Source organism: Salvelinus namaycush, chromosome 7 (assembly GCF_016432855.1).
Source record: "Salvelinus namaycush isolate Seneca chromosome 7, SaNama_1.0, whole genome shotgun sequence".
Taxonomy (NCBI): domain Eukaryota; kingdom Metazoa; phylum Chordata; class Actinopteri; order Salmoniformes; family Salmonidae; genus Salvelinus; species Salvelinus namaycush.
The window spans coordinates 29,142,103-29,165,231 of NC_052313.1; the positions used below are offsets into that span (position 1 = coordinate 29,142,103).

At 41.6% G+C, this 23,129-nt stretch overlaps 1 protein-coding gene across 1 annotated transcript in view; it reads right to left on the reverse strand.

Moving 5' to 3' along the window:
* The window catches only part of esyt2b (extended synaptotagmin-like protein 2b), a 48,988-nt gene that overhangs the window by 17,958 nt on the left and 7,901 nt on the right, over positions 1 to 23,129 (reverse strand). Inside the window, exons 5-11 of the mRNA XM_038997265.1 lie at positions 18,873 to 18,928; positions 9,974 to 10,094; positions 8,552 to 8,728; positions 8,201 to 8,283; positions 5,885 to 5,933; positions 5,400 to 5,489; positions 2,717 to 2,812 (exon numbers count right to left, since the gene is read on the reverse strand). Coding sequence (XP_038853193.1) covers positions 2,717 to 2,812; positions 5,400 to 5,489; positions 5,885 to 5,933; positions 8,201 to 8,283; positions 8,552 to 8,728; positions 9,974 to 10,094; positions 18,873 to 18,928 — 672 coding nt within the window. The remainder of the gene's footprint in view (positions 1 to 2,716; positions 2,813 to 5,399; positions 5,490 to 5,884; positions 5,934 to 8,200; positions 8,284 to 8,551; positions 8,729 to 9,973; positions 10,095 to 18,872; positions 18,929 to 23,129) is intronic.

A 23,129-nucleotide genomic window follows, 5' to 3' on the forward strand; every position in this document is an offset into this window, starting at 1 on the left:
GGATATGCATAGGCACGTGAGGAACTCATACTCTTGTGTAAACCTCATAAAAGATACAAAAGTGTGCGCAACCTTAACATATGATGACAATACAACAGAACATGAACCATAATTACGTTTACCTGCACGGGTGGCCAAAAATAACTATCTGAAAGCCACAACCTACTAAGCCACGCATCCAGTCTTCTGATCTGACAGGGTGGGTCATAGCTCAATAACCCAGCATCAATAACCCCAAAATCAAATTGGTTGGGTCAACTGGTTGAGTCAAAATAACCCAACGTGTGTTCTGTCCAATATTTACCCAAATTGGGTTGTTTTTAACCCAGCATATTTTTGAGTGTAGAGGGTGAGTGAGGTTTTGATTTCTCATCCCCCTCTAGTTCTACCTCTCCCTCTTTCTTCATCTACCAAATGAACATGTTTTGAGCTTTGATGAACATTATAGTGCATGTCATTAAACATCTGTGGCCATTTGTATCAAGCGTCTCAGAGTAGGAGCTCCGATTTTACATTAGAGATCACAATGAATAAGATTACATGACAGGGGGTCCTGATCCTGGATCAGCAGTCTAATACTCTGAGATGCTTGATACATACGGCCCCTGGTTTGTAAAGGTCCAGGTATGTGAAAATCCAGTTCTCATTGTGTGCAGTAAATGAAATGCTATAACGTGATGCTTGAAGCGATAAAAGAGTACAGACAGACATAGACAGAGTGATCATCCATCTCCAAAGTGTGAATAAACAATTACTCACAATGAATAAACAATGCGTTTACCATAAATTATCAACAAAAAAAAAGTAAATTTTGATGGCACAAAGCAAGGAAGGACACAGACTGAGACCATATAAGCCGTCTATGTGTGCTATCTGTGCATGGCATGCATCATCCCACTTTCTTACTTTACCTTCAGGGATTTATAGACAGAGGCTTGCTTCAACACGTCATGGTTGAAATTAAACAGGTCGCTCTTTTATCCAAAGGGGGGGGAGATGGGGAGAAAAATCACACCCGGAGTTAGTAGGATGGGGGGAATAAGTATGATTAGGTTTAGCTTTGGTCCAGGACGTCGTTAGTGAGAGTGTAGCCGAACGACGGGTTGGACCAGAGCTAGATTAGGTTGTATCAAGCGGTATGAAAACAACAACAATCCATAGAGAATGGAAAAGGAAAGGAGACAGCCAATAAATAAAGCGAGAGGATTGTCCAAGATATAAATAAGGTCCATCTATGAACAATAGATAACAAAGCAAGACATTATAATGAATGGAGAAGGCAGTATAAAAGAGAAGCTGTATGGAGAAGGAGAATGAAAAGATTATTTCTATTCAGGAGAAGCTATAGAATGAATTGCTGGGAGGAACTTGTGATGGGGGATGTTGTTTAGCTCAAGCTAATAAGAGATCTGACAGTATTTCCATATTCTCTTACTTAGACTTAACTGTCCACTAGACAGACACTAAAAGCAACAGCCGTCAACACATCCTTAAAGTAATGCGCCACAAATAGCCCCCTCAATCAAATACGCCGAGACCTTCAAATCAATAGTTCTTGGAAACCATATTTCCCCTGCCTGCACCTTGTTGTTGGATGAAAGATGAAGCACTATCCTCTATCCTGAGTTATTGGAATTATTATTTAGTCTATAAGATAAATATTCATGATCTACCCGCTATCGAAAATTGTATAATAATATTATTGGATTTAGAACCATGCAGCAGAGTCAATCGACATGCTTTATGGTACAAGACTCACTGCAGCAGGTCTGTTACTTAGCTCTGGTCCAGGGCGTCATTCGGCTACGCTCCCACTACCTTAGTGATAGTAAGAGCGCACCCGAACGACGCCCTGCACCAGAGATAGTCTGTTACGGTTCAACCCCACCACACACTGCTAATGCTAACTCTAGGATGCAGAGTACCGGAGGACTCACAAATAAGGTTCTATACATTGAGGTATTGTTCTCACAAAATACTAGGCCAGATGCTCTCCTCTCTTTTAAGTTTCCACACCCAAAGCTCCCTGTAAAGACACTCTTTATAGGGAAAGAACAGGGAGAGAAGAAGTTAAATAAAGTATGGCTAAGACACTAAAGAGGCTAAGACTCTGACAGGCTCATTTAGGAGTTGACTGTCTTGGGCTGATATTGACCCATATCTGTGGGTTAAGGTCAAAGGTAAAACCACAGTGTTGAAGAAGGAGACAAAAAAGGAGTTTCAACAGACAGATACACAAATGAATCCATTGAGGTGCTCATGTCATGTTAAAGGTGTGGAAGAACAGATAGACAGGGTTGAGATGAAAACAGTAAACTATGGCATGTTGGACTAAACTCCAGTGCAATGTTTGCACAACTACACCTGAAAATGTGTACTGAAAATGCTTGTGTTAAAAATATTTTGGAAAATTATTTTCAAGTTCTATTTGACGTGATTCACAATAGCTCCCTTGGGTGGAGTAGAATATGTCCAGAAATATATTACATTATTCTCTGTAACACATGAATGTGTATAGCATGGAGCATGAATGTGTATAGCATGGGAAAAATGTAATAATTCTACAGTAAATGTTATCATGTACAGTATGCCAAATCAACCGCCCTGTAATTTGCTTTTACTTGCAGCAATTCAAAAATGTTGTGCCTCACTTCACCACCAGAACACTCCTTCAACCCGAACCACTTTAACTGAACAGTCCTGTCATCCAGCTCACCGGCAGGTTCTTTGCCGAGTCCAAGTACACCACCAGGAGAGCAGACGAAAGTCCATCATTGGCCAGGCTTCTGTCAGCTCGCACGCTCCTCAACACCTGATTGGATAGGAGAGACAGGCGGAGGTCACTACTGAGACAAACTGGACTAGGAGAAATGGGCAGCCTTCTAATTCACTTCTAACTGTAATACACGTGACAATAGCAAGACGGAGAGAGACAGGCTAAGTCAAGGTGTTCAAGCTAGCCTGCTAGTACGATGCCATTATATACGCCTGGGCCTGTCTTGAATTATCATACGATTGGGAAGGGGGGTAAGAACCCAAATTGAAAAGATAAGGGTTTGCCTGTGTGTGTTAAATGGGGCCGATTCCGACCCGTGTTAAGCGAGCGTAAATGGAACGCAATTCCCGTTTTATGCTATTTTCTCTCTATTCGTATTCTGACCTTTAACTTAAGCAAGAGAATTGCATGCTATTCACCCGCTACGCGTTTTGCGGTGGCGATCTAAGAAATGAAGGTGAATAAGGTCGAGCGAACCAAGTGGAAAAATGATCTACTTTCTTTTTTCCAATAGAAATAACAGCATTCTCCATGCAGTGGTATTTATAATTGATAATAGCATTTGATAAGAGCTAGGTAAATGAGTAATCCATTTGTAGAAGAGGATTGCACATACACATAGCAATCGTTGTAGATGATTTTTCCTGATGATCTTTGGACACGAATGTGAAACCAGTCATATGGATGCAAACTGAAAATCGTATCAACATGACATGTATTGTGGCCCCTTTTCCAAAGCGAAGTAGGCTATAAATAGCTGTGCTGATATTCCAAATTTTAATCGTGTGCCCTCAATTTGAGTGGATGAAATTTGGAGACCCAAGCTGTAGGCTTCTGTAGGGATGAACCTGCTGAGTTGATGCATGCGCTTTAGAATGTTTTAATTATTGTTAGGGTCTAAATAAACCGAGTACAAAAACTCACGGACGCTTAACCAAGCTCAAACCAAGTTTATTCACGCACTGGGTCATACAGCTGCATAAGACAAAGAACATATTCACAAAAGCACTGATATTTAACCCTTTCTCCTATGCTGAGCCCCTCCTTACACACCTGAACAGCCAATACATCTCTGTTGCTATCCAGAACATTAGTGATATATGTTCTTCCTCACTTCATCTAACCTGACCTCTGCCCAAATTCCTCACTCCTCCCCAACTCACAGCTGTCATGGTGACTTGTACCAGACTGTGTCTCTTCTCCTCCCATAGGATCCCTGATGGCTAACAATAACATATCCTGACATAATGTAAACATACATTAACCCTCTCTCCCTCAGTGCCATGCATAAGTATATTTCATGATTTCAAATGTTAAGAAATCAGAAGCCATCATTATATACCCAGGCTTTTCATCATTTTATTTTACAATTTGTATCATGTTAAATATTAGCCACTGTCAGGAGCCACCGTCAGTAATACCCACATACATTTATAACTGTCACTTTGGTGTTAGTTTTCTTCAATTTGTAGCTTACATTTTGCATCATTCCATTCCGTCTACCTTTCTTTCCTCTGTCCCGTCTGTGTAGTTGTTCCTGAGGTTCGCTAGCATTAGTGGATCACATTAGGCTAGCGTTGTGCAATAATTTGGGACATGTAGCCTTTTTGAATTATTATGGAACTCAGACCACACGTAGCAGGTTAAACATGGAGCCTGGCGCACGGTTCACGAGGACTAGACCGTTGTCATACGGTTCCATGATTAGTGAGGAATAGGGTATTTAGATTTTTAAGACTATTGTTCAACGTACTTTTTTCTACTTTCCAATATTTTATGGATGGAACTTGAATATGACAACTTTCAGGATGAATCAAAACACTGTATTTCTGATTTATCAATATATTTTGTACATAAAGGCTCTCCAAACCAATTTTTTTTTTTTTATTATTCATACATACTTTTCTAACTCAATTTACTATCTGTGAGATGCTAGATACCTTGTTTAAGATGAATGTAAAAAATCCATTGGGGATGATATGCTTGATCCATTTTATCATAGCGCACTGAACATTATTATGGGTGACAGTTTTCATCACTGCATTCTCTACCAGAAAGTTGGTCGGCCATCTTTGATGTCACATAAGTTGATCCATTCCTATGTTTTCATATATAAAGCCCTTTTACAAAAAGTCCCACTGTACCTAACATCCATTACTAAACTTTAGACATACGAGTTACTGCACCCAGTCTCAGGGATGGCGAACTCTGGAAATGACTTTGGTCTCTACAGAGTTAGGTAAATCAGCTTTTAGTGTGTTTGAACCCTGTTCACAGGAACAATCTTCAGAATGTTCTGAAATGTGATGTTTTGGTGCCTCTAGGCCAATTCAGAACTCTGATTGAGGACCTTTTTACTGATGAATATCTTTGTTTTTTATGACCGTGTTTTTCTTTCTGTTTGCATTTTGAATTTAGATTTTGATGTGTGTATTTTCTGTCATAATCTGTAATTCAGGGCTCATCTGTAAAAGAGACCTTGGTCTCAGTATGACTCCCTGATAAAATAAAGGTTAAATTTAAAAAAAGTTTGTGTATTGTAGTTTATAGATTTTGTGTATTTTGAATGCTGTACAAAATAAATGTCCATGTAAATAAAATCATTTCATATCAAATACTGCACCTGGTCCATCTTTTCAGGGGTGGAGAGCAGAGAGAGCCACTCCAGTTTCAAGTGTAGCTTCCCCGTGGAGACTTCTTCCAGATCAAACCACTAGAACGACAGGATGTTCAAGGGTGCATTTCAAATGGCACCCTGTTGTCTTTATGGTGCACTACTTTTCACCAGGGCTCTGGTAAAGAAGTAGTGCACAATATAGGGAATGATGATGACGACATTTGGGACCTACATACCCTAAATCTCAACAGAGTAAAGTAGTGATTGAATCACACCAACAGGGCTGGCTGTCTCCCCAGACATAGTGTAGGAGTGATGGATAACAACACAATATCTTCAAATTGACGAAGGCAGATAATATAGTAAGGCAAAATCGCTATCCAAGTGCAGTACTGAAGACACGCCTCTTGTTCTATTTTCATCGTTTTTTTTTCTTCTAACTACATTTATTTGAAGATGAAAAAATATATCGGATCAGCGGGTGGATTTACCTCATCGACCTTCTGCTCTTTGTGAAGCTCCGTCATATCGATCATCAGGCTGCAATCGAAGACACAAAGATTGGATAAGAAATCACTAGGTAGGATTCATCACAACAGAAGCCAAATTGATTCACTGATACAGCATGTTGGCACTCCGACCCAGTCATGGGCCAATAGGGCTCCGGTCAAAAGTAGTGCAATGCATTGGGAATAGGGTGCCATTTGGGACGCCAGCCAGCACACCTTGAAAGAGAGAAGAGACACATTGAAGTACCTGTGATGTACTAAGTATCTGTCATCAGTGTACAATAGTCACATTAGGAGTTGGACAGAAGCTCCGCTTCTTGGGCCTCATCCCCTCGGGGAAAGCATAGCTTTGGTCCAACTCCTAATGGGACTATTGTACACTGATCACAGATACTTAGTACATCACAGATACTTCAATGTGTCTCTTCTCTCTTTCAAGGGGCCACCCTTCACTGTGACATATAGGAGGGGAGGTTTTGTGGTGAGAAGATAGATGCTAAGTCTGCGATAGTTCTGCTCCAGGGCGTTACGTGCGGTTTGCTAGCGCTGAAGGCTCGGCATCAGCAAGCCGCACGTAACACTCTGGACCAGAGCTAAGTTTGTGATATATTTTCGGCTAGATAAGATAATTTGCTTGATATTGAATACAATAACTCACAATGCAGAGGACTAATAAGCCATTTGAGCATGAGGTGATAAGAAAAAGACACACTGTAAACCATTTCCTGTTGTTTTTACGGTAACTTACTTTTTACGGTAACTGGCTACCCGTAAGTTACCGTACAGTATAGTATATCACTTGCACTTCTAGAGGCCTTAACAAAAGTAGTGATGGGACGACTGATCCCGTAACTCCGTAGCCTCGATGCAGTTTTCAAAGCACCACTGATTCGACACAACGTACCGATGCTTGTATCTAAGTAAAAGTACCACGTGATGATGGCGGTTGAAGCTTTGTACGTCACACTACCATCAGCCTGTAGAGCAGTGGTGAGTAAGTCTCTTGTCTTGAATCCCCATAAAGACGTGTTATTTTTGTAAGTAGTTTTCTTCGAAACACAGGCTACGTTGTACTTCTAACTTTTAAATTATGAGTTTCGATAGGCATAGGCAGTTTTTTAAAATGTAACATCCTAAATCATGCAATGGAGCCAACGTCTTTTTGTAAATGTTTTTGGGTAAAAAAACAACAACTAGGTTGCTAGTTTCAAAGCATAGATGGAAAGGCTCAAAGTAACATTACCATGTGATCAATGACATCTGAAGCTTCGTTTGATCACGTGCTTTTTTTAACCGTGCGTTGCAAAATGCGAGATCCCACTGATTTAGGTACTGTAAACTGAGCTACCATTTAGGTACTACACACTGAAGACAATCTAAGTAAATTGGTAAATAAGGTGTCCAGTAGAGGTCGGTGTTTGAAAGCAACTTTGCATCGAAGAACGCACCGCGGCGAAATCAGTGGATCAAACGAAGCTTCGGATGTCATTGATTACATGCTTTTTTGAACCGTGTGTTCCTGAGCAGCAGATGTCATTAATGTGCACTGTGCTAAAAGTAGTAATGAACCTATTTTTGACACAATTGGCTGGTAAACCTCCAAGAAGCTTAGTTTCTTCATAACTAGCTAAAAGCTCAAATTAATGAACAGTTTTTCAGCACAATTTGGTGTAAACCCCAAAGCCTTCAGAAAGCCTCAGTTTCCCATCACTAAACAAAGGCTTCCAACCTGGCAGTGACTATAGGGCAAAACAGACCAAAGGAGATGGCAAATACTCAACCATTAAAGGTTTAAGACTTAAATTGGTACAGCACTCTCACTAATGGGTGGCACAAATGTAGCCTCTTACAAGGCACGCCTCGAAATATGTTAATGAGCCAGAAACAACAATAACATGCACCCACTAGTGGTCAAAAGGGTTTTGCCGCTCCAGAAATACGGTGCGCTACTGTATTCTGTAGGGTGGAATTACAAGTCATTTGAAATACAGCAAAAACATGTTCTCTCTTACTTTAGAGGATTTGCTTTGATTTTGTTGACCTTATGCTTTTTGTGTGGCATTCTATTTTGAACATTCACAAATACTGTAAGTGAACTTCTACTGTATTTTACATAGCATATTTTACAGTAAAGTCCAAAATACATCAAATATTTTACGTCTGTTGAATATTTTCCCACAATGTAATGTAATTTATGCTAATCCATTGTATTAAGCTTATACAGTATGATACAGTTGATAAACAATAATTTACTGTGAAAATAACAGGATGGTTTTACAGTGCAGGATATGTGCTTACCTCCCCAGGAAATCATCTTTGTCTGGGTCCTCATCAAACAACTCAATCTCCAGATGTTGGCCTGAGTGCTCATATACCAGGGCCTGACAAGGACATAATTAAATACAATCTCAGATACAGTAGTTCACATTGAATACAGCCAAAGGTAAAACATGACATGGGTAAAACAGCATGAAAGCCAAAAATATGAGGAAATATTGGACTGTTGGAAATATGTACATGTAAGTTGTATCTGGTTCTACATACCCTATATTGCTGTCCCTGGGGTAGTTACTGTATAATATAACCACATTTTGCGTTTTTGGTTGATGTGCCATTGGAAGAGTTCATTTTCAGTTACATTTTGTTCACCTCGTAAACTTCGTTCCATTTGGGGTGCAGACTCTCTTTGACCGTCTTGCTCTGGAAGAGCTGGTTGCCAATCTGGAGGATGCCGTAGGGGTCAGACTTCCCCTTGATCAGCCCGCCTAGGAATTTATCCTTCCCCTCCAGGTCCTGAGCCTCCAGGAAGTGAATTCTCAGGACTCCCTGGTGACACACACAACACAGGGACACTTCAGGAAACGGACACTTTAAAATAGTATACAGCAACACTGTAGCTCTTTCCAGTAGTCAATGACCGAAAGCGCCCTCTTTGGCCTCATGGGTGGAATGTTATTAATATTTTTCATAATTTCATAATTAATAAATTAGTATTCTTTTTTAACGAAGAAATTCCAGTGTTTCTATGTCAAACAGTTTCGCTATATTTCAGTCTTCTGTGATGTATATGAAGTGTAATATTGGGATTTAAACTCAAAATGTAATACATTTCAACTCTATATCTGACATGGTACTGGTGTCTTCTTTTTCTAAGCCCATAAGGTGTATACTTTTGTTTCAAAGTAGATTTGTTTAAGAATCACTCTGTGTGACCCTGATTTAGCCCACCGCAGTAAAAAGTTTTAAAGGGACATTGCACTTTCATATAAAAGTTTGTCCAATGACTTCTGACCTCTAAAGAAGTCTTTAGTCAAGATGAAACCATGTACCACAACATCGGTTGTGTAGATCCATCTATAGGCCTCCACCACGAATGAAAGGAAAAGATAAGCACTGAATAAAACCAGGAAAACCAGGGAATTAAATGATGCTTAAATTTTTCATTAATTTGGGGTGAAGGCATATAGCTGGATCTACATACTGTAGAAACCAATTTCGTGGAAGGTAGTTTCATCTTGACATGAGTCTACTTTTGAGGTTTGAAAAAAATTTAAATAATAAATCAGACAAAAGTTATTTTATTAAATGTTCCTTTTTTGACCAGCAGGTGTCACTAGTGTACACTGTGTTGATCAAAGCCACGAGTAAATTAAGCTTTTTTTGACACAATTGGCTGGAAAACCTCAATGCTCCAGGAAGCTTTGTTTCTCCATCACTACCTATCAGGATCATCATACATGTAGAATATTTGGTATTTATGAGGATCCCCATTAGCCGCTGCAAAAGCATCAGCTACTTTTACTGGGGTCCACAAAAAAAATCAAATTTCAAATGATGGATTTGATGGCTGACGGGTAAACTCTGCTAATACAAACACTGTTAATTAAAGGGTTACTTTACTCCAAAACATATTTTAGTATTTTGTTTAATAGTCCATTGTTGATATGGTCCCAAACATTGTGCATGCCAAAATACTAAACAAAATCTGAAAAATATGTGTTCTTTTAATTAGTGTCTGAAATATGATAATGATGTATGCTTAGATTTAGGATAGGTGAAAGGCTGCAGTACCTTTGGCATAGGGAAGCGTAGCTGAGCCAGTTCTATATCTCCCACCAGTGGGATAGTGATACGGTTAGGCAGCACCAGGTAGCTGTAGATGATGTCCTGAATCAGACTGTCTGAGAAGCCACTGGGAAAAACAAAACACAACCGACCCCACAGTCAGTGAGTACGATTTTTGGATGAGATTATTCTCAGTTAAGCACAAAGGAACATGTCTTTTTCTGTTTTATAAGATGGTGGGAACATTGGAAGGGGTTCAAGCATGATGTTGGAGTAAATCATAAACCTCAAAATATCGTTGTGAACCCCTGGAGAGTCAACACTTACAGTTGCAAGGAAACATTTGTGAACCCTTTGAAATTACCTGGATTTCTGCATCGATTACTCATAAAAGGTGGTCTGATCTTCATCTAAGTCACAATAATAGACAAACACAATCTGACTAAACTAGTAATACACAAAACAGTTGTACTTGTCACATTTTTATTGAAGATATTGAGTAATCATTCACAGTGCAGGCTGGAAAAAGTAAGTGAACCCTTGAATTTAGTAACTTGTAGATCCTTCTTTAGCAGCAAACGTCCCCAAACGTTTCCTGTAGCTGCTTATAAGACTTGCACAATGTTGAGAAGGTATTTTGAACCATTCCTTCCTACAAATCTGTTTCAGTTCATCAATATTTCTGGTTTGTCTTGATTGCACAGCCCTCTTCAGGTCAAGCCACAGCATCTCCATTGGGTTAAGGTCAGGACATTCCAAAACATGAATCTTCTTCCTTTTCAGCCATTCTTTAGTTGATTTACTTGTGTGCTTTGGGTCATTGTCTTGTTGCATCACCCAACCTCTCTTAAGCTTGAGGTCATGGACTGCTGCCCTGACATTCTTCTGTAAAATGTCTTGATACACTTTTGAATTCATTGTTCCATCAATGATTGCAAGGCGTCCAGGCCCTGAGGCAGCAAAGCAGCCCCAAAGCATGATGCTCCCTCCACCATGCTTCACAGTTGGGATGAGGTTTTGGTGCTGGTGTGCAGTGCCCTTTTTCCTTCACACATAGCGTTGTGCATTTCCCCCAAAAAGTTCCAACTTTTGTCTCATCTGTCCAAAGCACATTGTCCCAGAAGCGTTGTGGAACATCCAGGTGGTCTTGGGCAAACTATTTTTTAGACAGCAGTGATGTCCTTCGTGGTGTCCTTCCATGAACAACATTGTTATTCAGTGTTTTTCTGATAGTGGACACATGAACACAGACTTTCGTTGTTTGTAGAGTTTTTTGGAGGTCTGTTGCTGTTACCCTTGGGTTCTTTCTCACCTCTTTCAGGATGGCCCTTTGTTCTCTTGGAGTGATCTTCGCAAGACACCCACTCCTAGGGAGAGTAGCAACAGTCCTGAATCTTCTCCATTTGTAGACAATTTGTCTTACTGTGGACTGATTAACACCAAGGTCTTTAGCAATGCTTTTGTGACCTTTTTCAGCGTTGTGCATCTCTATAATGCGTCTAAGGTCCTGTGAAAGTTGTTGGGATCGAGGCATGGTTCACACGAACCAATCTTTCTGGAGAAGAACAGATTTGTCAGTAACCAGGCTTTGTGTGCCTTTATTTAAAGGGCAGGGCACCTGTGCAACCCACACCTCCAATCTCATATCTTTAATTGAGACACCTGACTCCAAATAGCTTTTGGAGAAGTCGTTAACACAGAGGTTCACTTACTTTTCCCAGCCTGCACTATGAATGATTACTCAGTGTCTTCAATAACAATTTGAAAAGTACAACTGTTTGTGTGTTATTAGTTTAGTCAGATAGTGTTTGTCTATTATTGTGCCTTAGATGAAGATCAGACCACATTTTATGAGTAATCAATGCAGAAATCCAGGTAATTCCAAATGGTTCACAAACTTTTCCTTGCAACTGTAGCAGTGAGGATGTCACTGAGCAGGAGGTCTTACAACCTGAGAATTACAATGCCTTGTAAGGGAAGTCGATCCCTAAGACTGGTCTAGTAACTGCTGAGAGATTTTCTGTTAACCTTCAAGCTATCCACTTGGGTCCGATTCTGTAAACAGAAATAAATGTATGAGAGGATTTAAGCAATCTGTAAAAATGAAACTTTTTTTTTTTATATACCCCATTCCTTCACTTTTTCTCTCTCATTTCTCTAAGAAGGCTTCTCAAGAAACATATTTATCATTTTATCCTAGAATTTCTCTTGCAGCTGAGCAGAAAGCTAGAGCACTTCTCTGGGAGCAGATTAAGCAGCATTACAGGGAACATGATTCTTCTTTAGTATATGATCATTCACATGTAACATGTACACACCATGTAGAGAGCTTCATGCAGTATCAGCTGTTATTGTTCCCCTGACCTTGCAGTGGTACACAGAGCTAGGCCGTACTCCAAAAGTAAAAATAATAACACTACAATTGTCAGACAACCTGTGTTGAATAACATCAAGGGGATATGAGAGTGAGAGGGTGAGAGAGGGGGAGAGGGAAAAAGAGAGAGAGAGCGAGTGAGAGGGGGGGGGGGTGGTTTTATCTACTCTGTGACACAGTGGACTCCACCCCTCTAATATGCAGCTGGCACTGTCTATTGCTTGTGGTTGGAAGCTAGTCTCTGAGACTGTCTTTTTTCTGCTGCCCGGGCCTGTCCTGTCACTAACCCAGAGTCAGGCGCAGCTCCCCCCCAATCCCCTAGCCCATGAACCTAGCACGTGCTACTGAGCCTCCACAAACAGGCTCAGTGTACTGACTGCACAGATCTATTACACCCCTACAGAGAAATAGCGGTGGGGGGGATGGGCGGTTGTGCTCTGTAGAATCAGGGAGATGATGTCCATCACTGAGCTGCGGATGTGTCAACACCCGTGTCTAAATCAATAGACTGTGAGGAGGAGAGTGACTGTACCACGAAATCTTTATTAGGGACATTTTCCACCCCCGCAGTAGCGTTATCATAAGGTTTAAAAACACCAGAAGGCACTGTCAACTCACAACAATATAGAAACAAAGAATTGACTGTTGATTATACAAATTATGCCTGGATCTGCAGAGACGGCAAAGGTTATCTGCTCTTTGAATGCCATGAGAACATTATTTTGGTCCCTTTACCAGAAGAGGGAAATCTATTCTATTGAATCCATTGGCCGATGGAAGTCATGAATTGTGCTTGTTTCACCAGCCATCAGTGCTCTATTTATGTGTCTATGTGACTCTGATGTGTATGTTGTTGCTGTTTGTGTATTGCTAGTGGGTGGTGACAAATCCAATTTCCCCTTTTGGGATTCAATTCAATTCAATGCAAGTAGTATCACTGCCATACCCCAGAATATTTGAAAGATAACACAATATAAGTGCAAACTTATTAGCCAATGCGTCTTTACAGTCAACTCTATTCTACACTAAAGCTTAACAGTTACTCTTAATATGCAGAGAATGCACTCTTTCATGTAAATTAGCCCTAAGAAATCCCCAAGTCCCCTCCCCATTACACCGTCATTTTAGATTTGAGAGATGTGCGGATGTAGAGTCTTTTAGCAGCCCCAGAGAGCTGGTGGAGTGGCCCAATTTAAATATCTAAAAAGTCAGAGATGAGTTTATAATGAAAATGAAATCTTGTTCAACCATAAAAACCTTCTTGCTTTCTGAGCTGTGTGAGATTTTTTTAGCCCTGTCAGGCAGGCATGTGTTGCGATGAGCATTTAATGGACTGAAAGCCTAAAAGCCGTAGGGCGATGGTCACTCTAGCTCTCGTCTAGCTGTCGTCCTCCTGCTACCTTAAAAAATGCTCCAATCACATACAATAACCCCAAGAGGAAAATACCTGCAATAAAACCTGTATGGGAACTAATCACACCTGTGATTAGGTGAAAGCTTGGCCTGACAAAAGAGGGTGTAGGGTGAAGTTGCCCCTAGACGGTGATCTGGGGTCAGTTTTAGTTTTCCCCCACACAGCAAAATCTCCAGTGTTAACATTTTTTTAATTGACACTGAAAGTGTTGAGTATGTGGAGTCATATAGACACCAGAACAGTGTTAAATTAACACACTGCTTTGTGTAAAGCCTTATTCAAATATTTCGCAGAGTGCCTTGATTTTCGAGTACATTTCAGAGTTACCACTCATGACTGTATTTGTTAGTGACAGAGACGTGGTTGTTGCATTCATCCATTTTTGGTCCTGTGGACTTCAAGTAAGATCCTAAATGAATATGTCATCATAAAAGGTTTAATAAGTAACACAATACCATACGTATTCCATAAGGCCTTATTTTGACGGCCTAGTTTCACCCTAATACATGGACCTGAAACTCAAAAACATCACGTTGAACCAAAACCATGCCAATCATTATCATATTTCCCAGCATGCTGCATTTGAGGTAGATTTTTTTAATTGTTTGTTTCAATATTTATGTTTATGCATGAACATTGATTTATTGATTAATTCATTAATATTATGCTACTCAAATATAAATTACAAAAATGTTCTAAACTAATCCAATATGTTATTTGGACTTATTGCACCCCTTACTGAAATGGTTGTTCCAGTTTAGATGCGTTAGGTATTCTCATAACTGTCTTCTTAACTCTGGCTGTATTCTGAATACAAGTTGATGGTGATGAAATATTCCAGAAGTTGGATATCCCCAATAGGAATTACACATCACATTGCAAGCCAGCATAATATGATTTGCAGGCCTGATGTGGCCTGTAAACCATGAGTTTCAGGCCGTTGTATAAAACAAATAAAAAATGTATATATATATATATATATACACAGTTGAAGTCGGAAGTTTACATACACTTGTCATTAAAACTTGTTTTTTAACAACCACACATTTCTTGTTAACAAACTATAGTTTGGCAAGTCGGTTAGGAGATCTACTTTGTGCATGACACAAGTAATTTTTCCAAAAATTGTTTACAGACAGGTTATTTCACTTTTAATTCACTTTATCACAATTCTAGTGGGTCAGACGTTTACATACACTAAGCTGACTGTGCCTTTAAACAGCTTGGAAAATTCCAGAAAATGATGTCATGGCTTTAGAAGCTTCTGATAGGCTAATTGACATCATTTGAGTCAATTGGAGGTGTACTTGTGGATGTATTTCAAGGCCTACCTTTAAACGCAGTGCCTCTTTGCTTGACATCATTTGAAAATCAAAAGAAATCAGCCAAGACCTCAGAAAAAAAATTGTAGACCACAAGTCTGGTTCATCCTTGAGAGCAATTTCCAAACGCCTGAAGGTACCACGTTCATCTGTACAAATATAGTACGCAAGTATAAACACCATGGGACCAAGCAGCCGTCATACTGCTCAGGAAAGAGACATGTTCTGTCTCCTAGAGATGAACGTACTTTGGTGCAAAAAGTGCAAATCAATCCCAGAACAACAGCAAAGGACCTTGTGAAGATGCTGGAGGAAACGGGTACAAAAGTATCTATATCCACAGAAAAATGAGTCCTATATCGACATAACCTGAAAGGCCGCTCAGCAAGGAAGTAGCCACTGCTCCAAAACATGCCATAAAAAAGCCAGACTACGGTTTGCAACTGCACTTGGGGACAAAGATCCTACTTTTTGGAGAAATGTCCTCTGGTCTGATGAAACAAAAATAGAACTGTTTTGCCATCATGACCATTGTTATGTTTGTGTGTTAATTGAACACTATTCCTGTGTCTACAGTCGTGGCGAAAAGTTTTGAGAATGACACAAATATACATTTTCACAAAGTCTGCTGCCTCAGTTTGTATGATGGCAATTTTCAGAGTGCTCAGATTAATTGCAATTCATTTCAAAGTCCCTCTTTGCCATGCAAATGAACTGAATCCCAAAAAAACATTTCTACTGCATTTCAGCTCTGCCACAAAAGGACCAGCTGACATCATGTCAGTGATTCTCTCGTTAACACAGGTGTGAGTGACGAGGACAAGGCTGGAGATCACTCTGTCATGGTGATTGAGTTCGAATAACAGACTGGAAGCTTCAAAAGGAGGGTGGTGCTTGGAATCATTCTTCTTCCTCTGTCAAACATGGTTACCTCCAAGGAAACATGTGCCGTCATCATTGCTTTGCACAAAAAGGGCTTCACAGGCAAGGATATTGCTGCCAGTAAGATTGCACCTAAATCAACCATTTATCGGATCATCAAGAACTTCAAGGAGAGCGGTTCAATTGTTGTGAAGAAGGCTTCAGGGCGCCCAAGAAAGTCCAGCAAGCGCCAGGACCGTCTCCTAAAGTTGATTCAGCTGCGGGATCTTGGCACCACCAGTACAGAGCTTGCTCAGGAATGGCAGCAGGCAGGTGTGAGTGCATCTGCACGCACAGTGAGGCGAAGACTTTTGGAGGATGTACTGGTGTCTAGAAGGGCATCAAAGTAGCCACTCCTCTCCAGGAATAACATCAGGGACAGACTGATATTCTGCAAAAGGTTCAGGGATTGGACTGCTGAGGACTGGGGTAAAGTCATTTTCTCTGATGAATCCCCTTTCCGATTGTTTGGGGCATCCGGAAAAAAGCTTGTCCGGAGAAGACAAGGTGAGCGCTACCATCAGTCCTGTGTCATGCCAACAGTAAAGCATCCTGAGACCATTCATATGTGGGGTTGCTTCTCAGTCTAGGGAGTGGGCTCACTCACAATTTTGCCTAAGAACACAGCCATGAATAAAGAATGGTACCAACACATCCTCTGAGAGCAACTTCTCCCAACCATCCAGGAACAGTTTGGTGACGAACAATGCCTTTTCCAGCATGATGGAGCACCTTGCCATAAGGCAAAAGTGAAAACTAAGTGGCTCGGGGAACAAAACATTGATATTTTGGGTCCATGGTCAGGAAACTCCACAGACCTTAATCCCATTGAGAACTTGTGGTCAATCCTCAAGAGGCGGGTGGACAAACAAAAACCCACACATTCTGACAAACTCCAAGCATTGATTATGCAAGAATGGGCTGCCATCAGTCAGGATGTGGCCCAGAAGTTAATTGACAGCATGCCAGGGCGGATTGCAGAGGTCTTGAAAAAGAAAGGTCAACACTGCAAATATTGACTCTTTGCATCAACTTCATGTAATTGTCAATAAAAGCCTTTGACACTTATGAAATGCTTGTAATTATATTCCATAGTAACATCTGACAAAAATATCTGAAGAACCTGAAGCAGCAAACTTTGTGGAAATTAATATTAGTGTCATTCTCAAAACTTTTGGCCACGACTGTATATGGGTCCACAGACTCAACACTTCCATTGTTGATTTAACACTCACTGTTGCAGATATTCTGAAGTAAATGTCCAGTTCACTATCAAACTCACTATCACAGTGGCAAAGTGCCACTCCTAAATGGGTCAGGTGCTCACCAACTGACCATATTAAGAGGGCCCCCATACAGACACCAAACCAAAGATTATGGATATACTGACAAGATACATGTCTCTCTGCCCTAAAAATGGGAGTCATTGTCCACAAAGCAGCATGGCGGGCTGTCTAGCCTATCCATTCTTTGGATTGGTTGATATATCTCATTATTAAAATCCGTTTTTGAATGTTCGATGAGTGTTGTTGATATCAACCGCCTGTATTCAATGCAGAGAGATGCTATGCTACTAGCCTCATGCCACGAATATGCATAGCCATACAGCCAACTATAGTTGCCGGGATGTCACGCGTCTTACTTATATCAGTACACCCGTAACAACTAAAGCATTATGAAACTTCTATTCGATCAAATAAACCTCAAGTAGCAAATAAGCCATACATTTTTTTGTTGACCAAATTCGACACTCATTGACCTCCATACAAAAACTCCTTGCTTGGTGGGCAAAACAATGAAAAAACACCACCTGCTGGAAGCAGGGAGATTTTCTGCCGAGTTGGTAGTGTGCAACTGCAGCCCGCAATTCCGGGCGTTCCTGCATGTGGGCATTCCTGCATCTGCAGAAACGTCCCCAACACTCGAGCATCCCATTGGTTCCTGTGTACCGGACTAGCTGGCTAAGATAGCACACAGTGTCCTTCACTCCCAACTGCTGAACACCTGCCCTCGCCATCGTTAACAGAACTGTGGGAAAACAGTGCCTAACAGGCGGGGACGAAGGAAACTGTCTACCGGTGTACGGCTAGCTAGCTACCGTTGTCACCCCCGCCCTCTCTTCTGTGGGGTTTATCGGCCGCTGGCATCCAACATTATTGTGCATTAACGCCATCTACTGTACTGGAGCGCCCCCGCCACCCTCCTGACCTAGCTTAAAAATGTATCAATGCAGATGCAGGAACGCCCCAAATTGCAGGCCGCAATTGCACCCTTCTCCTCTCTCTTCCTCTTCCTCTCTGACCACACCAAACACTGAATTGAACAGCGGCCATCATCTGAGGATCAGCCGTATGCGTCATTGACCAAAAGTGAGTTATCTGATGTTTTGTCTTACTATGTACTTTGATTTGTTCTACAGTTTCTGGGTTATCAGACAATGTTCTTGAACTTGACTTTTGATGCTCTACTGCCCTATTGTTTGCCTATGGCTACTACTTAGCTTCAGCATTTTACATATTATTCATTTAAGTTTAAGCCATTTCAGTATTGCTACTTATAGCACCCTTTTGAGTAGCATTATATGGGAAATGTGTATTGATGAATTGTGCCAGGGTAATTGCAGCTTGTTGTGGATTTAGGTTTAACTGACACTTCTTTACTTGAAAGTGATCAAGCCCATTGGAGGCCATCACCATTCTCACTAAAAACAGAAATACAGTCCATTTCTTACACTCAGTGTTTTTTTTTTTTTTTTACTCTGGAGAATTTGCTGCGCACTAACGGTGGTTAGAATTGGGGGAGGGGAAGCTGATCCTAGATCTGTAGCTTGGGGAAACTTCACGCTGTAGCACAAAAGAGACTCAGTTTACTTACTTCAGCCCAGGAATGTCTAGTATATTGGTGAGGCCTGTCCAGTTGATTTCCAGAAGCTAGATAAAAACAAAAGAAAAGATTTAGCTGTCTGGAAACTGGAAGAACATGCTGTACTTAGAAAGATTAATTTGCCACCCCAGTGCTTTTCTTTTTACTTACTTAAGTGATCTCAAAACAAACCCCATCTTATAAAAAAGGAAAAATGCAGAGAGGAACACCAGCCAGAAAGAGTGGGGAGATCAAATAAATTATCTTAATTGATTCAAGCACTTAACTTCATTGTTGTGTGACTCAGTCATCCGAGTGAGTGACAGTGTGTTGGTGCAAATCTCTTGATGATTAAAAACAAAAGATAGCATTCTGACAATGGCGGGTGCAGCAAAGTGAAACAGAAGCCAAGAAAGCTAATTGCCTTGCCTCTTGCTAAATAAACCAATTTCATAGGAAACCTGACATTTTTACACACTAAATAAGACAAGCTGGCGTGTCAACACAAGCATGTTTTTAGCTGCAATTGTACCCTAGTTTTACCCTATAGTTAGCCTGGTGGAACTAGCCTTACCGCTAAGTTCACCATTGTGTGTTGAACGCCGGAATCAGGTTGGTTCCACCAGGCTACCCTATAGTTAAATACTGTACTTAATTGTTTCACTTGTTTCAGCTGTCTCTAATCTCGCCTACTGTTGAAATGGGGACACACAGCCTTGTACAGTATGTATATGAGTAATACCCAGGTCACTGACACCAGAGATACCGGTCACAGATTGGACAAACACTTGACCTGTTGAAAGATTTATTACAAAAAATCCTCTGAAGCCACTTCTGTATACAGGAGCTGTTGTCCTAAACTGCACCCTATTCCCTAAGTAGATTCCCTTTGGGCCCTGGTCAACAGTAGTGCACAACATAGGGAATATGGTGCCATTTGGGATGCACCCGGGTCTATTGAGTTCAGGGACTGTATAATTCCGTGGAAAGTCTCTTACCTAAAGGTTCTGTGGATATAAAGTGTTGACATTGTTAACACTGTTACGTAGAGCAAAGCTGGACAATGCATGTTTTAAATCACACCGCGTATTTGGTAACGGAGAGACAGCACAGCTAAGCCAGAAAAAGTTTTAATCTAGGAGTCAGACAGGTGGTAACTTCTAAGCCGAAAGGTATTTTTTATTTATGCGGAGCACTGACGTGTCTCTTGGCTCAAGGAATCAATTTCAATGCGTTTCTATAGTCCCCCTCCTCCCTCTCTCTCTTTGTTGCCAACACTGCAGCAGATATAGTTTTGAGCAAGGACTGATTGGAACACCGCAAGGCAATCAAAGTAGCCATTTGGTGCATCTCCACTGTATGGATTGGTACCAGTGCTTGGCCAAAATGTATATTGCTGGTGCTGAGACCCAAAAAAGCCGGAGTCTCACCAGTGCTGCAGTAGAGAAGCCGTATACAGCAAGTACTGTACTGTAGCAGTAAATTGGCAGAGCCACGCCTCCTGAAAATAACCTGATTATCCAAACATGGGTAAATTTAACCATCAGTTGTGGTTTTATTTGGATGACAATGTCTACTTCAACGAGTCGGCAGCTCTGAACGTTTTGCTTACTCTGGACCAGGCCCTAGACCATGGGTGACAGGTAGCCTAGCGGTTAAGAGTGTTGGGCCAGTAACCGAAAGGTTGCTGGTTCAAATCCCAGAGCTGGCGAGGTGGAAAAATCTGCAGTTCTGACCTTGAGAAAGGCAGTTAACCCCCCCCAACAACACCTGCTCCCCAGGTGCTAGATGTCAATTAAGACAGCCCCCCACACCTCTCTGATTCAGAGATAAATCCTTTCCTTAAACCCTGGGACTTGAAAGAAGAAGTGACAGCGCAAGAGAGACAGATAAACCTGGAATGAGTAGGTGTGTCCAAGCTTTTGACTGGTACTGTACATATCCCAACCGGAAACCATGGATTACAGGCAACATCTGCACTGAGCTAAAGGCTAGAGCTGCTGCTTTCAAGGAGCTTGACACTAATCCAGATGCTTATAAAGAAATCCTGCTACGACCTCTGACGAGCCATCAAACAGGCAAAGCATGAATACAGGACTAAGATCAAATCCTGCTGCACCGGCTCTGACGCTCATCGGATGGGGCAGGGCTTGTAAACTATCAGGGATTACAAAGGGTAGCCCAGCCACGTGCTGCCCAGTGACGCCAGCTTACCAGACGAGCTAAATGCCTTCGATGCTTGCTTCGAGGCAAGCAACATTAAACCATGTATGAGAGCACCAGCTGTTCTGGACGACTGTGTGATCTTGCTCTCCGATGTGAGTAAGACCTTTAAACAGGTTAACATTCACAAGGTTGCAGGGCCAGACGGATCACCAGGACGCGTACTCAAGAGCATGCGCTGACCAGCTGACAAGTGTCTTCACTGACATTTTCAAACTCTCCCTGACCCAAACTGTAATACCTACATGTTTCAAGCAGACCACCATAGTTCCTGTGCCCAAAAATGCCGAGGTAACCTGTCTAAATGACTATTGCCCCGTAGCACTCACATTTGTAGCCATGAAATGCTTTGAAAGGCTGTCATGGCTCACATCAACACCATCATCCCAGACAACCCGGACCCACTTCAATTCGCATACCGCCCCAACAGATCCACAGATGACCCAATCTCTATTGCACTCCACACTGCCCTCTCCCACCTGGATAATAGGAACACCTACGTGAGAATGCTGTTGATTGACTACAGCTCATCACTTTTATTTTACCTTTATATAATATAACCAGATGGGCCAACTTCGACCTGGCCAAGATAAAGCAAACCAGTGCGACAAAAAAAAAAACCACAGAGTTACACATAAACAAACGTACAGTCAATAACACAATAGAATATAAAAATAGAAAAATCTATGTACAGTGTGTGCAAATGTAGAAAAGTAGGGAGGTAGGCAATACACAGGCCATAGAGACGAAATAATTACAATTTAGCATTAATACCGGAGTGATAGATGTACAGATGATGATGTGCAAGTAGAGATACTGGGGTGAAAGAGGGTAAGTAATAATATGGGGATGGGGTAGTTGGGTGTGCTATTTACAGATTGGCTGTGTACAGGTACAGTGATCGGTAAGCTGCTCTGTCAGCTGATGCTTAAAGTTAGAGGGAGATATAAGACTCCAGCTTCAGAGATTTTTGCAATTCCTTCCAGTCATTTGCAGCAGAGAACTGGAAGGAAAGGCGGCCAAAGGAAGTGTTGGCTTTGGGGATGACCAGTGCAATATACCTGCTGGAGTGCGTGCTACGGGTGGGTGTTGCTATGGTGACCCGTGAGCTGAGATAAGGCGGGGCTTTACCTAGCAGACTTATAGATGACCTGGAGCCAGTGGGTTTGGCGAGTGAGGGCCAGCCAACGAGAGCATACTGGTCGCAGTGGTGGGTAGTATATGGGGCTTTGGTAACAAAACGGATGGCACTGCGATAGACTACATCCAGTTTGCTGAGTAGAGTGTTCGGGCCTATTTTGTAAATGACATCGCCGAAGTCAAGGATCGGTAGCATAGTCAGTTTTACGAGGGTATGTTTGGCAGCATGAGTGAAGGAGGCTTTGTTGCGAAATAGGAAGACAATTCTAAATTTAATTTTGGATTGGAGGTGCTTAATGTGAGTCTGGAAGGAGAGTTTACAGTCTAACCAGACGCCTAGGTATTTCTAGTTGTCCACATATTCTAGGTCAGAACCGTCCAGAGTAGTGATGCTAGTCGGGCGGGAGGGTGCGGGCAGCAATCGGTTGAAGAGCATGCACTTAGTTTTACTAGCATTTAAAAGCAGTTGGAGGCCACGGAAGGAGTGTTGTATGGCATTGAAGCTTGTTTGAAGGTTTGTTAGCAAAGTGTCCAAATACGGGTATGGGGAGGTTAGGGTTGGGATTTGGTAGGGGTCGAGAGTAGAGGTCGACCGATTAATCGGAATGGCCGATTAATTAGGGCCGAGTACAGTAGATGGCGTTAATGCACAATAATGTTGGATGCCAGCGGCCGATAAACCCCACAGAAGAGAGGGCGGAGGCGACAACGGTAGCTAGCTAGCCGTACACCGGTAGACAGTTTCCTTCGTCCCCGCCTGTTAGGCACTGTTTTCCCACAGTTCTGTTAACGATGGCGAGGGCAGATGTTCAGCAGGTGGGAGTGAAGGACACTGTGTGCTATCTTAGCCAGCTAGTCCGGTACACAGGAACCAATGGGATGCTCGAGTGTTGGGGACGTTTCTGC